Source organism: Pogonomyrmex barbatus, unplaced genomic scaffold (genome assembly GCF_055798465.1).
Source record: "Pogonomyrmex barbatus isolate J1 unplaced genomic scaffold, ASM5579846v1 scaffold1, whole genome shotgun sequence".
Lineage (NCBI taxonomy): Eukaryota > Metazoa > Arthropoda > Insecta > Hymenoptera > Formicidae > Pogonomyrmex > Pogonomyrmex barbatus.
Window position 1 is genome coordinate 7,191,912 of NW_028297098.1, and position 23,201 is coordinate 7,215,112.

At 33.3% G+C, this 23,201-nt stretch overlaps 4 protein-coding genes across 4 annotated transcripts; 2 read left to right on the forward strand and 2 right to left on the reverse strand.

Annotated features, from left to right (window-relative positions):
- Nucleotides 1-75: 75 nt before the first annotated feature.
- Nucleotides 76-5,464, reverse strand: Tsf1 (transferrin 1). The gene is made up of 10 exons (XM_011648340.3): nucleotides 5,211-5,464; nucleotides 4,466-4,692; nucleotides 3,772-4,075; nucleotides 2,908-3,251; nucleotides 2,268-2,518; nucleotides 1,867-2,102; nucleotides 1,299-1,578; nucleotides 1,045-1,106; nucleotides 673-935; nucleotides 76-324 (listed from the first exon to the last, which is right to left on the reverse strand). Exons 1-10 carry the CDS (start codon nucleotides 5,281-5,283, stop codon nucleotides 235-237), a joined length of 2,130 nt encoding a protein of 709 aa, XP_011646642.2. The 5' UTR covers nucleotides 5,284-5,464; the 3' UTR covers nucleotides 76-234.
- Nucleotides 5,465-7,069: 1,605 nt separating this feature from the next.
- LOC105433195 (cilia- and flagella-associated protein 43) lies at nucleotides 7,070-15,713 on the reverse strand (the record flags this gene model as incomplete). Its single annotated transcript, XM_089081703.1, has 16 exons — nucleotides 7,070-8,807; nucleotides 8,876-8,977; nucleotides 9,240-9,656; nucleotides 9,936-10,534; nucleotides 10,635-10,816; nucleotides 10,934-11,274; nucleotides 11,437-11,740; nucleotides 12,015-12,361; nucleotides 12,439-12,652; nucleotides 12,741-13,012; nucleotides 13,212-13,472; nucleotides 13,634-13,905; nucleotides 14,129-14,465; nucleotides 14,643-14,973; nucleotides 15,131-15,390; nucleotides 15,531-15,713. Coding segments are annotated over 16 exons (4,746 nt in total), but the record flags the coding sequence as incomplete, so codon positions are not given.
- A 2,349-nt stretch (nucleotides 15,714-18,062) lies between these two features.
- On the forward strand, nucleotides 18,063-20,106 carry LOC105433174 (uncharacterized). The gene is made up of 3 exons (XM_011648337.3): nucleotides 18,063-18,891; nucleotides 19,335-19,631; nucleotides 19,802-20,106. Exons 1-3 carry the CDS (start codon nucleotides 18,099-18,101, stop codon nucleotides 20,029-20,031), a joined length of 1,320 nt encoding a protein of 439 aa, XP_011646639.2. The 5' UTR covers nucleotides 18,063-18,098; the 3' UTR covers nucleotides 20,032-20,106.
- Nucleotides 20,107-20,876: 770 nt separating this feature from the next.
- LOC105433173 (uncharacterized) lies at nucleotides 20,877-22,895 on the forward strand. Its single transcript, XM_011648336.3, has 3 exons — nucleotides 20,877-21,036; nucleotides 22,136-22,438; nucleotides 22,520-22,895. Exons 1-3 carry the CDS (start codon nucleotides 21,015-21,017, stop codon nucleotides 22,576-22,578), a joined length of 384 nt encoding a protein of 127 aa, XP_011646638.1. The 5' UTR covers nucleotides 20,877-21,014; the 3' UTR covers nucleotides 22,579-22,895.
- The last annotated feature ends 306 nt before the right edge of the window (nucleotides 22,896-23,201 follow it).

Sequence of the window (23,201 nt, forward strand, 5' to 3'; positions counted from 1 at the left end):
AAGATTAATGTAATATGAAAATATGTAATTTCTGTTGGCAGTATGCTACTTGTCAATGCATAAACATAAGCAAGGTTATCAACAGTGATAATATTTTATTTATTTAATAGTTTTTTTTGCGAGTTGTTGATATGTGACCTAGTGATAATTTTTACAAAAGTAATAGCATCAATATCACAAATTTTATAATCAACGGTTATCAGAGTTTAGTGTTTAATTCTTGATTGTCAAATTTTAATGAGTGCCATACTGTTGTTGAATATCCGCCCAACTGTTCCATTTATCCCATGAATTATCAACGGACATCAGTTCCTTTGCATCATCCTAAAAACAATATCATATAATGTTCATTATACAAAGATAAATTAACTATATGTATGATTATTGAATTTAAAAAACGGTATATTGTAAGAAAGATACAAAGTCTTGATCATTTTTTATGACGTTGATACATAGCATTGATATAAATTATTATTTCTTAATTTATATTTTTATATAAATATATATTATTGCATAATTAATTAAATAATTAATACTTCATTTTTTATTAAATTAATATGTTTTTATACAGAATTTAATATAATCACATTTAATATTTGATCCGATACAGTTAATATGGATTTAAAGCAGTGTATTAATTATTTTAACAAAATGAGAAAAGATCCTTTTTACCTTGAATAATACATTGGGTTTGTCACCCCAGGCACCGAAGAGGCGCAGCAAATCTGGGTTTTCGGAGTACAGCGTGCTCGCGGCCAAAATGCCATGTTTCAATTCTTCCAGGGCATTTGGACCCTTTCCGGCTGAGCTGACAATTACCCTTGGTGGCTCCAACCCTAAATTACAATGTTCCCATTCGTGGATGGATACCTGACCGCCGTTCGGGCAAAGCAAGACGTAATCTTCCGGTTTACCAGCACCATCCTTCTCCTTATCTAAAATACAATATGTGTTATCCGCAAAGCTACACAATAGGCAATCATAATAGTGATTCTAATTATATATATATAAGATATATAATTTATTTAACAAAATGATATTTACCGAGCTGTTGTAAAGCTGTCAAAGGTACGAACGCAACGTCTCCTTTTCCATCCTTCAGACATCTAAAAAAGATGCACGAATTGAATTGAATGTTTGATAAAAAGTCTTATAAACATAATCATTTTCATTATCAAATCGAGAAGATCTTACATATCTTGGTTTTATTTTTTATCATAGGATTTTTATGGATTGACTTTATTTATACAAGTTAGCTGAAGATACATATATAAAAAATTATAAAAGACCAATATTACCTGAGTGCTCCTTTTCCGCCATTGTAATATTCGGCATTCGTAGGTCTGCATTTCGTCGCTTCTTTTGTCTGATCGTCATCGGATTTGATATTGCCAACACACAGTTCACAGAACTTCGAATTGAGAGGTGCGCCAGGCGCGCAAGACTTCGAAAAGAAGGAATTTATCTCGCTGGGTTCGTTAATAAGCCCCTTTTGTTTAAGTGCGTGAGCTGGGGCATGATAACCGGCGAAATCGCCCATGAAGCCGCTGTGACAAGACGGCTTGCCTCTGAGATCATCTATAGACAAGTACACATATTAATGATATAATAATTATGCAGCAGAAATTTGAAAAATCTCTTTTAGATTTATACAAAATTTTTCCTGCAAATTTTTTCTTCAATTATTCGAGATTCACATTTTTTTCTGAAAATTTTAATATTGATATATCTAAAATCTAAAATTAAGATGTAATTTCAATGTTAATGAATTTTATATGTTTTTATTAACACAACATTATAGAATTTATAGTCTGTAGATTTTATCGGAACAAATGCGTTTTGTATATGCGAGCTTTCATCTAGTACCTAGTCCATTTATGGAAGAGCCACTCTTGATGACGGCGACCGCTGGTCGCTCGCTGAATTTTGTCGATCCCTCACCGTAAGTCTCGGCTACGATCGGTTGCGCGTTGTAATCGTTGATCGCAAGTTTTACCGATCCACCGTCAAGCACGGTAATGTCTGCTCCGTTGTCCCTGACGGCCTTTAAGCAAGCGGCCTCGTCTTTCTCCAGTATACAGTCAAATCTAGGTCTGGCGTCTCTATATAAATGATAGTGATACGTGTAATGTAAAACGTGTAATGTAAAACGTAAGAGGAATACTTTTATGTTTACAATCTAATTAATATAAATAAAATGAAGAATTAAATTCGTCTGTCTTGAAGTAAGACATCAAGTTAATTGATTGAAATTTACGTGACTGTACCTGGAGAATGCGGCTCTAGCGAGGCTGCGACACTTGTTCAATGCCTGTTCATTCCAAACGCACCAACGTGCGTCTCTTTCCGGTGCTCCGGAATTCCTCTCGATCACATCCATGTATTTCGCACTTTTTAAATGCTCCTCCGGTGATACTGGTGGTGCAGCGACAGCCAGAGTCTTCTCATTGAGCAACAGAAGATCCGACCACCAATCTGCCCTTTCGTTCTCGCCGAGCTGACCTAATTGCGTTAATTCCTGTTCCAAAAAATATTCCAAAATTAAATAACAATTTGCATACAATGTATGCAACATATTATAAAATATAATCGTTTATCAATCAAATCTTTATTTATTAAATTTTCCTTCCTAATTGCTTGTTTAATTAATTGTGAAACATTTATTTATGTTTTATGTTATATTACGATTAGTTATTTTTAGCGGTATTTAAGAAAATTAATTAATTAATCTTTGCTAATATGAAAAAAAAATTTATTACCATCTTTCTAAGATTCATCGTTCAGATCAAAGAATCATATAATATATGTAGGAATATTTTCGTTCGGAGTTATTCTTATCCTCTATATAACGTTCAATTAGTCATTGAAAACATGTCTAAACAAGTTCTTAGGAAACAGATCACGCACTCTCTGGATAGCTTCCGCATTGTTGGCGTCAGCTCCGTTGGTCATATATCCCTGCCAGGGTCGGGCAGCCCACGTGCACGGTTTTGTGTTCGCGTCGATGGGTACTTTGCTACCGTCCGGGCAGAAGTACCGGAAGTCAGCCGGATTTTCGGGTGTCGGCACCGCCGGAGTAATTCCGACAGGCAGGCCGAAGAAACGTTTCACGTAGATGACCTTCGTCCAGGCGACGTCGCCGCCATTGTGTGCAAGACAGCGTAAAGCTCCCTCGTATCCGGAGTATATGTCCGGATAATCGCACACGTCTGGTCTCTCGCAAAGTGCACACATGTTGCTGTATGTCTCCTCTGAAGAAACGCAAACGAGAATTCTTCAAAGTGTCTCGATTGAAAAAAAATTAACGATACACTCTTCCATAATTTACTCCGAGTAACTGTAAAGTTTTCCAACCACATAATCACTCATAGAATAAAAACCGCTAAATATATATCAACGTTTAATATTAAGATAGATATTGGTATGAAAGATAACGCGTGCTGTTATGGACGCTTTAATCGTTTCGTCATTTGTGAAAAAAAAGTTCAATTGTAATTGAAGAAATGAGAGCCTATTTACGCAACGTTTGTAATTTTACTTTCTACTTAACGTAACGACTTTTACCTCAGCATTGCAATTTGTTACGTTAAGATCACTTTTGTTCACACGATTATAGTTTAATTTTATATAAGTGAAAAACAAAAAGTTTATGTCTTAAAAAAGCAATGAGGCAATTTATGTACACGTATTATTTTACAATTAACATATCATTTGTCGGCAGTTCGCCCATATGACATAATCGCTCTAAGTTCGAAGATTACTGCCACTTACTGAGCCTTTGATTGATGGCAGGATCGGGTGACCATCTGCCGACCAGGCAGCCTTTGTCAAAGAGCGTGCTCAGAGCTCGAAGTTCATTCTCGCGAGCGGAATATTCTGGATTGTTGATGTCAGTCAATACGCCCATCGCGGTGAGCTTCGTGATGGGAATTTTGTATCCGACATTACGGCCCACCCCAGTATGACAGGACTTAAGACCCTTCAGGCCCTGGACGTTGTTAATATTCAGATCCTTGTGTATTACGGCTACCGCTTCGTAACGATATATCGCCTCGGGTTCCTCCTTCGTCCTCACCTGAACAGAAATAAAAAGATATATTAAGTCATACGAATAACATGTATCTGCAGGAAATAATCGCGTTAAATAATTGTTGGGTTTTTTATACTCATAAATTTTGCAGCGCGTTGATTTTACTTTTCATTTTAAAGTGTAAATTTGCTTTTTCTTAAGTAGTGTCAGATTTATGTTTATTTTTGCTAATGTAAGATTAATTTTGAAAACAATTTAATTTACTTTTTATATTTTCTTAATTTTAATTAGTCAAAAAAAAAAAAAGAAATTAAAAAGAAGAATAAAATAAGACAAGAGAAAGATAAATTAAACTTAAATAAACTAAAATTAAACTTAACAGACATTGGATAAAAATTCATGGATTTGTTAAATTTTAAGTGCCGAATATATCACCTGTTCGACAACGTTGTATCCCGCTGTTTCAGCCAATTTATTCTTCGCCGCGAGATACATGTCCTCTGGATCTACGGCGACGATATCCGCTTCCTTCCTGCCGACCCTCTCGATGCAGTCATATCGATCGCGTCCAGAAATGCACGATATTGGGAAACCTTTGCTCACCGAATCTTCCATCATTTTCACGCATTCCTTCGAGTATATCTCCGGAATGCACATTGTGACTAACGAAAAATTAGATTATTGTTCAATAATCAACATATTCTATATTTTCTTATTTATCAAATACAGATTGAGAGAATACTCAGATGTATCTATATTTGGCATCTCGAGATTAGAGACATTTAAAACATTTAAAACTTTATGATTATAAAATTAATCAAAGTGGATATTACAAATTTTTAGTGAACCAAAATTTATTGTTTTTTTAAGGAGAGAGAGAGAGAGAGAGAGAGAGAGAGAGAGAGAGAGAGAGAGAGAGAGAGAACAGTGAACTTCTTAAGCTTCTTTTAAATACTTTAATTATTTACTATTAAGAATTATTATTATTTAAAAATAATCTTATTTACTACAATTAACGTAAAAGTGCAAACTGTTCGAAAATCGAGTTCGATCTCCAAATTTATAAATATAATCGGAGAAGACAAACATTTTTGAAATTTTAATTTTTTACTAATTGATCAGTTGTATCGTGTCCAATTTTCGTTTTTTTTGCAAATTGACAATTTCATGGAATACTTACACACTCGTGGTTGGCTCGTACCGGACGTAGCCGCCACTGCGAAAATCAAGAGTAACACGTATCTGTCCAACATCTTGATCACGGCACCTCGCGAATTACGTTACCACGCTATTTTTCTCCAAAAGATTGGAGCGCGATCGAATGTCGACCGGAAATATAAGGCGCAGGATAAGGATCAGGTGAGGCCCGAGCTGGTTGGCGACAACTTGTCAAGACCGTCCAGAGCGACGGTGTATGTACGTTCTTATATAGATGCGTCTTTTTCTTCCTTGTATTTTAACTCGAAAGAGAAGTAGGGGAAGAAGTTTCGCTCTTTTTCCTCCTCTCTTCTTCCCTATCGCTTGGCGATTCCCGCCGTCGCTCTTTCTTCGTTCGTTTCGCGTAATGACGCCATCGTCGAATTATCTATTCAATTCCTCGCATCTCTTGGCACTTTCCAGCTTCGTTGCATATCAACCTTTAGAAAAGGACAGACATCTCGTTCTGGCTATTCGCGTATTGTACAATTATTACTGACCGCAAATATACGTGTGTAGATTTTAAAAACCTGATCTTTTCTAAATTCCGTAAGCGATGTAATTCCAAGGATTGGATGAAAATTATCTTTATGCCAATTTAGAAAAACGCTACAATAAAAATGTATTGCTTGATACACAGCTTTTTTTATTTATATCAACAATTATAAAACTTTTTATTTTCCGATTTTCACTTTTAATGTATTTTAACGAAAGTATTCATTCAAGTAGACTAATCTTATAGTAAAAGTAAAAATCGGAAAATGAAAAGTTTGCTTAGTCGAAAATTGAAATAATTTTTACTTAACTCTAACAAAAATATATTGAAATATACGTATTAATAACTTTAATAATAAACAATTATAAAGTATAACAATATCTCAAAATTTAATTGTTAATAAATTTAATATTCAAGTTTCAGACGACAAATAAAAGATATTACGGCATCCAATTAATTCGTAACAGAGGAAAAAAAAATCATTCCGGTTTTCGATAAGAAATACCGTCTTGTTTATAAAAAATACAGGAGCTAGATTTTATTGGATCCTGCGGGCAGGATAAGTCGCGATCGTTAACGTTCGTCTCGGTAACTTTCCAGGATGGGTTTTCTCACCCATCGCCCGTGGCATGGGTGGAGGAAAATCCTTGAAGCGATTTTTCTCCATCGGTCCAGTCTCTCCTCTTTCTCGTTTCAAGTTTAACAGACCCGCGTCCTCGGTTTTGTTTGGTAAAATCGCGTCCTTCGTTTCAATCGCTCTTCAAAGATGCGATGCACGCACACACATGCACATACGTCATCATGTTAATGTATATCGCAAAGTTTAAATCACGTGAACCTTTGTTGACACGAGGAAAGTACCCGGCGGTAATTCCCGTGTTATCGAGTCACATTGATTCTTAATGTGACTCTCTTTTCCTACTCCGATGGACATGTTGATGGATATGTTGAACAAATAGCTCATATAATATATAATGTAATATATGTTCGTGTTTATATTTTGTTATTACAAAACGGCACCGATAAGTATATAATCTTTGAGCTGCGCGCTATAAATAATATTAAAATGACGCAATGCTGCGATATATACAGTTGCCTATAAAGTGTAATCTTAAAAAATAAGTTTATCAATACGAAAAAGTGCTAAATCGTTGTTTACTGGATACTATTATACATTGTAATAAACAGACTTTTTCTAGATAATGATTGATGATAATAGAACAATTCTTTCTTAAAACAATCTGAAAACAATATCCAAAAGTCTTAAATTAATTCCGTTTCAAATAATAATTTTTTTTTTTTAAGTTTTGATCGTCGCAATCTTAAAATTAATAATCTTGCAATAATTACAAATTTTAATGTTAAATTTTATTTTTTTTATAATAGGCATTTTACTACATATCTTACCTATTTGCTTGTCACAGTAGTTCTTTACCATAGAAAAATTTTTTTTTTCAACAAATGAGTAATAATAATTTAATTGCAAAGTGATGTTTATAGTATGTTTATCTGCCTATCAGTTTCGTAAGAGGATCAATTATATAGATAAGCGCTAAGAATGAATTCTTTGTTTTTTATTGATAGATTTCTATTAATGGACCATCATACAACTCGCGGAAGCACGAACGTTGATATTGAGTTATAAATGCATGTCTGATTGATGATCCGCAGGTAATGATTCATTATCTGCATCTTAGCACGTGCCAAAATATCGAGACATTCTTCGTGAACGATGAACCAATTGAAAGAAAAAGCGCTTCAGACCATCACGAATAGTGATTCGATAATTCATGGTATACTTCCTGATAGGCGGAAAATCCAATGTCATAATATCATTATTTAGTCTTGTCAGACTGTAATAACATCTGCCTTGATTTATTTTGCGGTAGTTCTCGTAATCGTAAAATATTTCAAGGCAAAAGTGCGGATTATATTTTACTTTAATAATCACGTTAATATCATACGCTATTGAAATCGCTGATGTGGAAGAATTTTTTAAAAGAATTGATATGTAAAGTAAATAATATACTGATACCGATTAAATGGATTCAGATAAATATAATAAAAATATCGAGATATTTTTCCTTTACACATAAACACATATACATATAGTTTTCTATCTTAAAAAAAATTTATTTAAATTAAGAATACAATTTTTCTGTTGATACTAAAAATTTTATTAAAAAGTTTGAATAATTTTGAAAATTTTTGAGTCGATAAATTAAACATCTTAATATTTTCAAAATTATATAATTATTTAGATTATTTTGTATTAACTAAGACAATTTAATGCTTCTTCCGTGGGATTCAAATAAAATAAACAATTATATTTTTCAATGTAGCGTCATTTTTATATTCAAATTGTTGAAAAATGCAGATGCAGCAATTTCCATATTTATGCCACTTTCCTTATTTATGTCTCGGAATCAATAATTTTTCTTTATCGCATGCATGTGAGACTGGGATGAAAATAATGAGTAACGATAATAAGTGTGTAACATGGAAATATTATCACGTATTATCATACATATTACACGTGAATTTACATAACTCTGCAATTTAGGCGAGTCAACTGATTAAGAATACACTTGGCGCTCGATATTCTCTCTGTTAATATATTTCTAGAATGCATAAATGGTGCAATTTTATTATTCAGCAGAAAAAAGACGATTTTCATAAATTAACACTGAGAATATTAAGTCTATTTTAGCTACAGCTGTGATGTTTCCGACGCAGTATCTTTTTTCTCGACACATTTTCCTATACGGTTTTAAACTGCAAGGTTGGATACGTTCGTAATTTTAGAACTTCGAGATGGGCGTGCAAATTTAGCAGCTGCTCATAATTATCCTCTGCTATCATAACGAGCTTGGTACGTCTGGCGATCGCCGCGAGTCTCATTCTTCGAGACTCTTCGTCCCTTTTATGATGCGGATCGTTAAGCAATCTGCGACGCTCTTCGACATCCGACGACTTGGATCTAATCTCCTGCGATATCTTGTCGTTTTTCTTCTTCCATTTGGCCATGAGTCGCTTCGTTTCCTTCAGACGCGTCTGTTCCAGCTCCAACACTTCGCGAAATTTCTAAAAACGAAAATTTCTCAAGCTTCTCAAATCATTTTTGAATACTTTGAATGATGATCGATACTCACGTTTCGAAATATTTGCAAATTAATTTGCATCTTTTCGCAAGCTCTTTCCAAATTTACGCTATAGGGATGATGATTTAAAAATTCAAGTACGTTCCTCGTGATCTAAAATCCAAGGGATAATAATATTTTTTGATATTACACACACACACACACACACACACACACACACACACACACACACACACACACACACACACACACACACACACACACACATATATTTAAAATTGGTATTTTGATCTTATATATATATATCTTGATAAATAATTACAATGTAGGAAAAAAATATTGTTGTGGTAACACAATACAATAACATTAAATTTTATAAGAAAAGAGACGTATTTTTATCAATCTTTGCGCATACCTTGAATTCTCTGATATCCTTCAAGTCCCGTTGCAGATCCTCCAATACCATTCTTGCGCAAGCGTGTCGCCATTCGTGCTGTGACACGACTTTCCGCAAGTGCACGGATTTATGCATCGCCGTCAGCTTGCGTTTCCCGGTTTCGAGAATACAATTGTTGACCCGTAAAAGTTCCTCGCGCGTTACGAGAACGGTGTTCGCATAATCAGAGGGACAACCTCGCAGCGGCACTTCGATTTGGCCCATTTTCAAGACGAGTTGAACCTCCATTTCTTGCATAAGCCGCGTTAAAGATCTCTCCATGTTATCCAGGCTGACTTTCTTGCATGTTACGATATTATCAGCTGACTGCATCGCCTTTTGATAAAACGACAGCGTTTGCTCCGCTTCTGCTATCTCCACCGCGCAGCATCTCACCTTCAATATTATCCGTTTTTTTTTTGGGCAATAGCTTTCTTAATCTTTTTTTATTATAATCAGTTTCAAAACAAATTATAAAAAGAAAGCGATATTTTTATTTTCAAAACTTTTTACTTTATTAATAATTAAAATCAATATTCTTTTAATTTTAATATTTTTGGATAGCAGATTAAAGTTCTCAACTATTATGCATACAACTTAATAATGATATAATTATTATTATGGAACCGAATTTATTTTAACAAATATACGTCATTTCTACGGCTTCTTCCTCACCTTCGTCTCCATCTCGATTTTCGCTCTCCTTAGCTTGCACATCGTTCGCCAATGGTCGACATTAATTTGCGACGGCAGATTTCGGGGCATCGAGTCCAAGGCATCTATGCCCCTGAGGAAGTCCAGGCATTCGCGTGGTAAGACATCAGACTTCTCGTTACCCGCGACGCATTTCGCCACCTCTGTCAGATATGTGATAGACGTAGTGGTGAGCCGATCGGCTCTAGGCCGCTTCTTATAATGCCTGAGCAAATGCTCCACTATCGGCTGCTTCAACTCCGCGAATTCGCTACGAAACTTGGCTTCCTGGCGTTTCTCCGCTTTGCAAAGATTCTCGTAACGAATTTTTAGCTCCGACACGACCGTTTCGAGCGAGCTGCACACCTCGGCGAGCCTGCGTGCCTCTTGCATGGCTGGTGCTAACTCCTCATCAGCGAGACGGGCGATTTCTTGCCTGCCATCAATCATGGTTCGGTATCTTCGGATCGCGCGTATCCTCATCAATCTCTCCTGAAGTATCGCGCATTCAATTTGCATCTTCTTCAGTTCCAGATCCTTTAACTTGTCGTTAAACGCAGCGATGTCCCTCTGTAAAGCGTCTAAAACGGACATTTTGTGTCAATAGGAATGTCAATAGAGCAGAATATTTTAAGACAATTATTTCACAGATTCGCGTTTTCGATTTTTAAATATTTCAACCTTTTGTTTCCGTAATGTCAGCTTGCAGAGTTGTTTTATATTTCTCTCGTTCTTTTTGTAGAGCCTGTACTTTAGATTTATACGATGCGATAACTGCTACATCTTCGTCGGTATATTCTGAGGGGTTCTTCGTAATTAGACAATTCGGCACTGGTATTTCCTTCTTTACTTCGTCTTCCCATCTCAAAACAGAACATTTTTTTTTATGTTAGTAATTTTAGCATTATTCTAAAATGAGTTTTTATTAGAAGAGAATATTAATTTTTATGCAATCGTTATTTGAGTTTTAATCGACTTACTTAAGTTCTAGTACACCATCCATCATTTTATCAAGTGCTTTCTTGTAAAAATTGCTATTTTTATTTTCATCTTCTCGATCTTCATCAATTGTCACAGTTTTGAACTCTCCTCGTCGCGACTGTTTCTCGAATATTTCGTGATCTTTTACGGTAATTATGTAGTCGGGTATTTCTTCGACATTCCAGGATGGAGTTTCGATTGGCTCCAGAACAGAATCTATTCCAAACATCGTCTTCAATTCAGACGCACAATGTTGAAGCCTGTCGATGCGCTCCTTAGCACATTTTAACACACATTCTTTTGCGTGTTTCATTTCTTCAAAGAGATCGTTGAAATGCATCTATTTAAAAAAATAATTTTTAAAAATTTTTTAAAACAGTTACGTACGTTGATGAACAATTGACAAAATAATTTTGATATTATCTAAGTTTCTTAAAATAATTAAATAACTTTATGTTTTCATTATTGCGTAATATAATTTATATTTATGATCAGCTGTCACCTTTAGTTTACGTTCACGATTTTCGATAATAACATCTTTTTGCAAAATGGATTTTAGATCGCTGTCACATGAAGTTAATAGTTGATGGGTTGAAATTATACTTTTATCTTCAATCCATTTATGCGTTGTGACACCAGATATACATAATTTTTCATCTTCATCTACAAGTGTGCACCATATTTTAGCCATTTGATGCATTTTGCTTTCGATGTTGTCAGTTGTTAAGGATTCTTTATCAGAAGTTATTGTAGTTACTCTTTGTCTTGAATTATCTTCATTATTTGATTTATTATACACCTCGTGGCTAGAAATATTACTTTTCATGTATCGAAAGCATTCTAATGTGATATTTTATATATTTATTACAAACATATAAACTTTATAATAACTTATTATAAATTATTAAATTCATTTTATAAAACATTTCATAAAATTACTATAAAATAGTATATTGTAATAATAAAACAGATAAATTATTTATATAATTAATAATTAATTATCATTAATTATCAAAATACAATAAATACAATTAAAAAAACGAGAAATACAATTAAAAAAACGAGAAAAGTTTTATTTACCTGTACGAGAATTCGTCAGTGTCTGAAGACAATTTATCCCATATTTCAAAGTCATTCGTCTTTCGGGTTGATGCGAGGAGAGGATAATTTTGAATGATCGTATCACCGCCAATTGATTTAAGAGCACATGGTTTAATTTGCAACGGTTCCCAAAATATTTCAAGGAGACTCGATACCACATGGTCTTGTCGATCACAATCCTCTTCTAAATTTTGACGCATTTTCTCTCGTTCAAGTCGAGCTTCTTCTATTCTTCGATGTCGAGACTCGCGATCCAGATCAAAAGCCGAGATTGGCAAACGGGCATCCGATAGTTTGCCTTCGTTTAAATCGAGCATTTGTCGAACCTATCGTAGAATTTACGATATCGTGACTATGTTTAAATAATCTTAAATCAGAATCGATTCTTAGAAAAGAATCATACTTGCGTTTTAATTTTTTCCAGATCGGCTATGATAGAAGATCGTAGAGATACAGCTTCATCATGTTCGGCTTTTAATTTAGCAGCAATTACAGTATCCAGCCAGGTTTCTTTTTTTAGATCATACAGCTTGTCTGAATTGGAAGTAAAGTCCTCAATCGATAAATGAACATTTGCAACTTCAGTTTTTGTCGCATTTATTCTTGTCTCCAATAAACTAATTGTATAATTGAATTAATTTATATTTTTCTTTGTAATTGATTTAAATTATATGGAAACGTGAAAAATAAGTAAAGGCAAAATACCGAATTCGATTGGCAATAAGATCGCCATTTCTACCGAGAGAAACAATTGTTTCCCCAGAACGCGAAGAAATCGCATATTTTATGCCTCCCTTGTTGCGATGATGCGGCATAAAAACCGCGATTATTTTGCGAAGTTCCATACTATCTCTGACTATAATTAAGCCATCATATCCATATGTTATAATTCGAGAATCAGTCACGTGTATTCCAATATTTCTCAGCTGATGCATGGAGAATAGCGCATCTGTGAGGACGATTTCTTGAAAATTATTCTGCAAAAGAAATTTATATTTTTTTCAAAATCTAAAGGGAAAATAAAGATATTAAATTAAAAATTACACAACTAAAAACTTTGCATGAAAAATATGATTCAACTATTTAATATTCTTTATATTAAGTTATACAAAAATATTACCTACTTCTATTATGTGATTTATTTTATATTAATGATTATCTCACATGATAACTCACCTGTATTTCCATTTGATGTAATTGTTTAGATAAGGAAGGTATACCTAATATGTCCATAGGTTTTGATCCATGATAGAGCGCTCTGAAAGGTCTTGATAAATTTATCATGCAAATGGCACGTGTGCAGAGGTCGATCGAAATCTCGCAAGTGTACACGATAACTTTATTGCCGCCGATCGAAGCTATAGAAGGATTATTCGTTGCGAGAATTAAGATCTCAAAATGATTATCGTTTCCTTCATATATTAAAAAATCAGCGACCTGTAAAAATAAAAAAAAATTATTAAAAATCTTTGGTCATTTTTATATAGATAAAAATCGATAAATTTATATGTCCACAGTATTATGTAGTGTTTATATTATATAACAAAAATAATGTACAAGTTAGACATTTTGTTTAATATTTTATATAATTGTCTTACATATCCACCAATTTCTATAAGTCCTAGAACATCCATACGATGTTGTTTAAGTCGTTTTCCAATAACAAATATCCTGCCAGTTTGAGAACTGCCAACTCCCAAAAATTTGCCATGACGCGAGAATTTTATTCTGTCCAAAAAATGTCCACAAAGATGAAAGCAATTAAAAATTTTGGGCAATGAAATTGTCATGATATCGATTAAAATGCAATTGCCAATTGTGCTGCACGATGCAAGCATTGGTAAGGTAGGATGTGAATTTATATGAAGAACTGTGAATATAAGGAAAGATTATAATGATATAACAGCCACTTACCATAAAAGACAATGACCATGAAAGAATTATTTTATTAAATATGTTGAGGATGTATATTCATTAAACAATAATAATAAATAAATGACAAATGTGTTATTTTAATTACTTCAAAAACGTGTACATCATGCTTTAACTTAAAAATAAATATTTGTTTAGATTTTATTATATCTGGTTTTTACCTTCGCCGTGATGTTTCAGAGACAATCTCGCTATCAATTTGCCGGTCAATAACTCGAAAATGCAAAGACGATCCAACCGGTCTACCGCCGCGATGTGATCTGTGCTCTGAGATATAGAAAATAGTATTTTGTATTCTATCTCGTCCGTATAAATAACTTCTATATGGGGATTGTTGTCGTGTTGCATACAGATCTCAAAAATTTCTCCACTTTTCAAATGAAGCAAAATCCCATCTTTGAAACGGTGTTGTTTTCCGACTTGAATAGAATAGAAAGTCGAAATCGACCACATAAATTTCCACGTCACGTTCCAATCCGCGGACGACTTTTTGTAAAACTAAAATATATTGTTAATTGCAATATATTAAGAATTAAAAATAAAATAATAACAATAAATAATATATTATACAATGAAGAGTGAACTCAAGCTTTTTTTATGCGTTAGTAAAACAAGTTCCTTTTCAAATTCATTTTAATTTTATAGGGCACGATTAAAAATTTTATTAATACGCACTGTAATTTCTCTGTTGGCATTTACAATTATAACGCCGTTCTTATGAGTAATGACAATCGGTTTATTCTTTGGGTGTCCCAGCATTTTTGATTTTACCACCGAGAATAGCTTGTTAGCTTCAATTGCTACGAGCCATACATTGCCGAACTCATCCGAGACAAACAGGTTTCCTTCTTGCGTCCAAGATGAAGATACAATTCTGGGTCCCGGAACCGGTGCGTTCACGTGATGTATATTTACGATTTTGGAGCACGTGCGCACCTGATAGATCGAAAGTACACCATCGTCCATCCCAAGCTGCGATATCAAATGAGGGGGATTCGGCGAACATCTGAGCGAGATAAAAATTATTTATATTTCAATTGTAAAAAAATTGAAGGAATAAAGTTTTGGAGGAAGAAAATATATATTTATGAGGGAAAAAAGATATATTAATTTATATTGTATTACAAATTTATATTATAAAATAGAAAATACGGAATACTTACTGAATTTCTTGAACGAGATTGTCTGTCTTCGTGTTAAGCGTAGCAACATGTTTGCCGGTTCTCCAAAGCCACACGATCAATCGAAAATCGGGAAAGCTAGTCAGGCTTACGAGATATTCCGTACCAGCGAAAGAACAGGATAAGTAGCCATTAATTTTGTCGGGTAGTACACACCTGGAGATTCTTTGTAGCGTTGGATACATGAATATCGATATCTTAGGATTAGGTTTTCTCTCGGCTACGGAAAACATGGAAACCGTCTGGCAACATTCAGAAATACAGAAACAAAATACTTTATTAAAAAATAAATGATATAGCTATATATGCTACAGTAAGACGCTTGTTCTTTCTATTATAAATAAATATGTATTATAATTATAATTAAAAAAAGCATGTGTACCGAATGGCCAGCCAAACACGATGCGCCATCGCCTCTCTCTTTGTTATCGAAGCGCTCGATTCGCTTCTCTTTCGTGTTCAGATCTACAAAACTCACGTAAATGCCAGAAGCTGTTGCAACAGTTTCCTTCCCAACGAAGACGAAGTCGTGAGATTTCCCGAACTTTGTCCATCTGTACAGTGATATGTATCATGTATAGGAAATCTTCACTCGTTAAACTTGTAGAAAATATACCTTGTTTCGGTTATTGAAAAATTCATTTTGTTTGCTGCTAAGGTATTAAGAAAATTTTCATTACTTTGTATTATTTCCAAGTCAGAATTTCACTCTATATGGCAAATACAAATCTTGCACGTGCAAGCATCGTGTTTGGTTGCTGAGAGACCTAGATAGGCTACCTTATTGATCGGGGTGGCCATAGAGACTGCGTTTAATTTTTTCAAACATATTCGTGATAAGCTACAGATCTGTATTTATCAAACTAGATTTCATAATTTATAATCTATAAAATTAAATCATTTATCTTAATAAAGATTATAAGAACAAATTAATTTTTATGTTACAAAAATTTATTTTTAAAGGTTTACTATTTAAATTTGACGTGAAAGAAATTATACATTATTTAAATTTAAGAACAACTTATAGGATGTCTTTTAATAGAAAATGCTAAAACACAACAGAATGTTCCCTCATTTGCACGTGTTTTGATTGCCGAGGTGCAGACAAACTTAAGTATTTGTCAAGTAATTGTCAAAACTTTCCTCGGATTCAACATTTGCATAGCGGAAGATAATAGAATCACCAAAAGAATGCCACTAAAAGTATGCCAGTGGATCAAAGTATTGTGGTTCGAAGGATGGTGACACCGTTATAGGCTGCATCGTTCAATACATAATAATGACCCTTTCCTTACTTCAACATTTTTAACAACATTTTTACATCATTAACATCAAAAAAATATTTTAACACGAAAATCATACTTTTGACAAATCACGGAAATGCTTATTAAAATTAATTTTAAAAATTTTATATCTTTTTGCTTTTACAAAATGGTTGCAAAATGCAAAAAAAATGTATATATATATTTGTTTTATTGTTAACAACTTATATTAAAACTTTGTTTTATTATTAAAATAAAATGAAAAAAAAAATTTGACATGTTTTCGACATGGCAAACGGTAGCGATCGATTGATGGTTGTGCTGGAAGTATCGAAGGGGCACGGTGGAATAGTAACCCAATAATATAAACTTGATGCCCCTTCCGAATGCGAACGGCATATATAGACGAAGCAAAGACGATCATTTTTTATTCACGAACGTTGATCGACGTGAGTGCCAGCCAGCAAGAATGTTCCGCGAACTCGTTATTCCGCGAATTCGTTAAAATAGTTTTGCAAACTATTGTGTTGAATGCGGGAGTGGATATATTTCGCGAGTGAATTTAAGTGAAATTAAACAACATATGTATATTTATTAAAAAGTCCTATTATTTAGCCGCTTTGCTTACTTATTTTAGTATATTATATTATATATAATATAACAGAATCGATATAGAATATCGATATAGAAATTAATACAATTAATAAATAAATATAAAAAATCTTTTACATGTAAGTAAAGATACTATTAAAATTATTTTTCTAGTTTTGTTTAATATATAAGTTTTATGATAAAAATTTATCAAAATTTATGACTGTTCATATTTAATATAAATTAAGTTGTTTATTTCATATATTATTTTAACGTTCTGTTAAAATAGTTTTTTAGTCTGTTAATAATTTTTTTATTAATTAAAATAATATCATTGTTATACAATTATACATTTAAATATTTATTGTTGTTATATCTGTTATTTTTTTGATAGATTAATTTTAATTTTGCAATCAAAATCTTTAATAAATTTAGTTAATAATAATTTAGTTAATAATAAGTGCAGATATATTATAATAATAAAAGTACCAAATTATAAATATTCATTATTATAATAAAGTTGATAAAGGTTACGAAATTTTAAATTGTAGCTATGTAAGTGTGCTATTATTTTTCATATTTATTTTCGTAAATTAATATCATTGTTAAAATGATCACACTAAAAAGGGGCAAAGACCGCTATTCGATTAGTATGCGTGGCATTTGCTTGCATTTCGTATTCAAGAGGGATCTTCTGCGCTCATCTAGAAGGCGTTTCGTGTCGTGTTGCTTGTTTGTACTACTTGCTCATCTCTCCTTTTTCTAATTACAATTAATTCTAAAGATGGCTTAGGTTTTCTAAAAAGCATATTTACTCGCATTATCTCTTTTAATGAATTCATATATAAAACACTTGTATAAATTAGTTTAATTTTTTTAGTTTTTCTAATATTTTATTAAAAATTTCTTATTTGTGAAAGTAATAACCTGCCGTTACTGAAATTTAACGTTAATGTTTCGGTTAGGAAGAGCAATGGCTGTTAAAAATATTATTAAAGATCACAAAGATTTAAGTTTTTATTCTTTATAAAAATTATTTATAATGCGTTTCCTTGTTACAGATCATCGTATTTCCACAACGATAGCTTATTGTTAAAATGTCTCACTATCAAACACGGAAGCAGCGGCACTACTGTATTCTAGGAATCTTTCTGTTCAGTTTAGTTTCATGCCATGAAGTTGTGCCTTCAAATCATCAGGATACTCCAGGTGCATCAACCTTAAAGATAGAGGCCAAAGAATCCGAGGCATCGATAACTCTGGGAAAGGATCTAGTTCTCGGTCCACCTTTGTCGACCAAAGCATCTATCGTTATCGACGCAAATGACGTCGCGTCCACAAAAATTGCTCCCTTCATAACTCCCACGATCGTTAGCCGAGTATCTTCCGGAGAGCATGGCGTTTCTCGAAGACCTGTTTCGAAAGATACCAGCTCTCGGAGCTCTTACGTCATAGACAGTCACAAGTCTTGGGCCGGCAAGAACCCAAAAACCGCTTGGAAAAAGGATAGTTATCTCCAGGCATTGATGCACTCGCATAACAGTGATGATCCACGAGAAGGAATCGTGCAGACAGACTTAAAGACGAAAGTAAATAGAAGAGAGTACGTGCAGGGACCCATTTACAAACCGGAAACGGAATATGGTTCGTCTGATTTAGCTTACACGTCGAAGAGCCCGCGTATCACTTACGGTGGGCCCAATGTCCCTTCGCCCACCGATTCTTATTCTCAATCCTTCAGACCATCAATGGACTACAGCGATCGCTATAGTGTACCGCAGAATTCTTATGGCCCGTCACAGAATTACGGTCCACCGAATAACAGTCCCTCATTTTATCCTCAGATTTCTTCACATGGACCATCCGGAAACTATTTGCCGCCCCAACAAGGTGAGGCGAGGAGTATCGTAGATCGTCAATTGAATTGAACTACTTGATATGTTTAAACTTATATTATTTCTTTGTTATAATAATTTAGCATTATTAAAACATGAATAAAATTTAATTAAAAGTTTAAGAAGTTTAAGTTTTAAAGAAAGAAAAAAAACTTTAATTATATACATCTATAAAATTATAATTGTAAATTAACTTATATTTGATACATTTAAATCAGAATTTGTAGAGATATTTTAAAATTTGCAGACATTATATGTGTAACGTAATATGGCAAATTTTGTAGGTAAATTGTTTTATTAATTCAAAAAATTTTTCTTTAGTGAAAAAAAATGAAAAAAATTTTTCTTCAGTAAAAATATTTTTTCTTAATTTTATTTTATATTTTTTGCGCTCTTTGATTATTTTACTTTGCTTTGATTTTTGCTTTGTTTCGACAGGATATGGACCTTCTATACACACTTCCGCTTCGACTCCGGTCTACGGCGCGCCCTATGCACTTCCGGATGTGGCTCACATTTCTCTTTTGCCGAGCATTGATCTAGGATTGCCGCTCGCTCTCAAATTGAACGCATTCACTATTGCAAAGATCATATTGAAGTTGGTGATCTTTAAGATGATCGTGAAATTTATCGCTGTAATCTGCTTACTGCTCTTTATACCTAAACTTGAGATCATCAAGAAGAAGGTCTCTAATAATAAAGACGACGACGATGAAGAACGAAATTTCTCATCTCGTAAGTTCTCAGATTAAATCTTTAAATCTTCTTTGACTTTAAGTATAATAAGCATCTTCCGATGAATTTAAAATGATGAAGTTTTTTTTTTAAAGCGTTACAAATCCATACTATTTCTTTAATTTATTTATCATATTTTGCTAAATTATGTTTCATTATTTTTTTTTTAGCATATGCTAGTTCGGAAACTCTAAACAATCTCGAAAATGTAGTAAGAAGTTCCGTTGAGAAGTACGAAGTACAAAATGATGCACGTTCAAATTCGACAGAGAAATGCACGACACTTGTATGTCGCATTACTGAGATATTTACATCTCACGAATCTTGGCAAGAGTATTTAAATTTATTCAAGAATTATATGGAAGAAGAGAGGCAACTCACAAAACAAAAAGAAAAGTAGTGAAAGATTTACGTTGTCATTAAGTTGCGTCTCATCTCTTTTTCTCTCTCTCTTTCTCTCTCTCTCTCTCTCTCTCTCTCTCTCTCATTTCTTCTCTCCACTTTTGTATCTTTTGTAATTATGTATCTTATGTATTTATTTACATATTTATAAAAATTATTTTATTGACATAAATGCTTTATTTATTTTCCTAATCTTTTTATTCTAAAATCAGGACAAAAGATACTTTCTTTACATGAAAAAGTTCTTTAAAAATGTTGCAAATGTAAGAGCGTTCTCAAATCTATCTTGTAATCGACGTCAATCAGAACGACATGATTAGAGAAGATTACAGGAATAATCTTTCCTTTCACAGCTCTATAATACTATGATCATTCGGTGCCATTACGTGCCACGTAGTGAAGTGTTCTAAAGATAAAAATTTATTTTAATAAAGTATTTATTTCTTTCTCAGTTTTTAGATTAGATATGTGACAACATTGATCCATGATCCATGTTAAATATGCGCATTTAATACCTCTCTTATTAACAGCAAATCATTTTTATACAATAATGGAATAATAAATACATAATGCAAGAAATAATATAATTACAGAATGTAATATAGAAGATGTTTCAATTTATAACAAATGTTTCAATTTAAAACAATATAAAATTATTAAAAAATTTAAATTATTTACAATTTATATGGAGCGATTCGATTCTCTATTTCATTTTACATGTAAAAACATGTTTGCTGAATTGGTTACAATCTGCGAATATATCAGATTTGGAGAGATCAGACGTGACAAAGTATGATTAACCGTGCATGATGCATCCTGTACTTTCAATTCCTCTCAGGTGGGGATAGATTTAACCGACACTCTCGGTTTATAAACGTAGCATGGCGACACGATATGCCAGTACTCTCGTGATAGTCATTCGCCGTGCCAATCAACTTTCATCAACTTTCAACCGAGCCGCCACCGAGATCAGTCAGAACAATGGAGGTAGCAATTATAGTTGGTACGAAAACTGCACCGACTTTACCGATTTTATACCGCAAAAATCGATTATCCTTGCAATCATCTAAGCATCTCGTCTAAGTACATTTATTAAGCGGATTGAAATACATAATCTACGAGATCGACGATTATCATCAAATAAATATTAACAAATTTCATTAACTGTTGGCAATTTGATTATACTTGCGTATCCTCTGAAACATCAGAAGAATTTTTAAAGACTTTCTATGATACTAAAGTACCAAAATTATTTAATAAAATTATTTTATATCACTATCTATTACAATTATTTTATATCATTTAGATTGCATATTTTGTGATTTAAAATTTATCTTAATTCTTTTTATATAATTCTTGTTAGAATCAATAAAATAAGAAAAATGTTAGAGATTAAACTTTGCCAAAATCATTTCTCTCTCTCTCTCTGATAGTTAATATTATTGCAATATTAAAATTCAATTCAATTTGACATCAGTCTTCGACATGAGATCAGGCGAGCGTGTTTCTTTTTAAATTAATTATTTATGAAGGATTGAAATTGCAATTGTATTATTTACACAAGAGAATTTAAAATTTTCGAAGAGGTCTGACCACACAGGTCGAAAAAAATCTCTTTAAATGGGCGTGGGCGTAAACGACCTTGAGCGAAGAAACGTCGCAATCACCACAAGGAGCGGGCTGATCTCAGTTTAAAATAAACCTTGATTTCAATAAAGCCGCAATCATTCAATAGAGACGCGTATTAAGGCCGCGCAGCATCCTAGCGAGAGGCTAAGCCTCTCGCTAAGCCTCTGTCAATGGATTTACGTAACATCATCTCGTTTATAATGAATAGAAAGGCTTTTAAGAACTGCATTAATTATTCTAAATCAATACTTTACTCTACTACTCTATTATTCTTTACAATCATCAAAGAATATAATCAATTTCTCTGTTCAAGAAAATCCGAAGGTAATTCATAAACCCGCCAATTGCATTTGTAATCTTTATAAGTGAAATTTATTTATTTAAAAAAAAACTTTCACTTAGATTATTTGATTTGCGATATGTAGGAAACATTGGATTCAAGATTAAATTATCTTCAATTTTTTGTACGCTAGCCTTTGCGTTCCTCAGCATGTTCACATTATGCGAGGAGACGTATGCATTTCCCGACGATGCGAAAGCGATGGAAAAGATAAAGGAGCCTAAAGATATCAAAGAAGCAGCGACTGCGTCGAAAGACGTAAAGGATGCCATCAAGGCGGCCAAGGAGGCGAAGAAAAATAAGAAGGATTGCGCGCGAGATTGCGGGACTGACTACGATCCTGTTTGCGTACATGATCCTGCCGATTCCAGCTTCAAGCCGAGAACCTTCGGCACATCATGCGCTCTGGACGTTCACAACTGCGAGATGGGCACGAGTAAGCGCACGAAAGCACGAAAATGTTACGTTAAATTACGTTAGATTAATTGCATTGATCACCTTGTATCCTTAATCGTAGAATTGGTCGTGAAGAGCAAAGGCGAGTGCCCTGGATCCAGCGGAGTAAGACTGTCCTAGGTAATCACTGGATTCTGGATAAACACCAAGAAACCAAGCAAAGTAGATTACTAACCGTCAAGCTAACCGTTAGATTACTAACGTGAATTTTGTTTAGTTTTCCTAATAAAAAAATAATGTAATGTAATGCAATGCAACTCTTTTCTTAACGACGAGAGAATAAAGATAAAGATGTGCAAAAAATTCTAATTATTAGCTAAATATAAAAATACGTAAGAAAAGTCTGATGATAAAATTGGCCGCTAAATTATATACGCTACGCACAAATATTCAATGTAAAGCCGAAGTGTATCTGTCTAATAAATATTAATGAGCAACTATTGATTTTATCCTTTATGTATAATTATCTTCTTCATAACATTCTTCTCCATAACATTTTTATCTCCGGTGTGTGATTTATGTGAGTTGTGTGTGTTGAGAGATATTATGTATGTATTGTCGGTATGCAAATTTAAATCGGCTTTCTAATCACATCTGCAATCACTCCTGACATGAGCTCATAGTTTGCAAAATCTTTGATTCTGGATTGTTTAAATTTATTATTTTTATAGCTGTTGATATTTTCTATTTTTATCATGCAGTCTTAAAAATGTAGCATACTATATATATATATTTTTTTATTT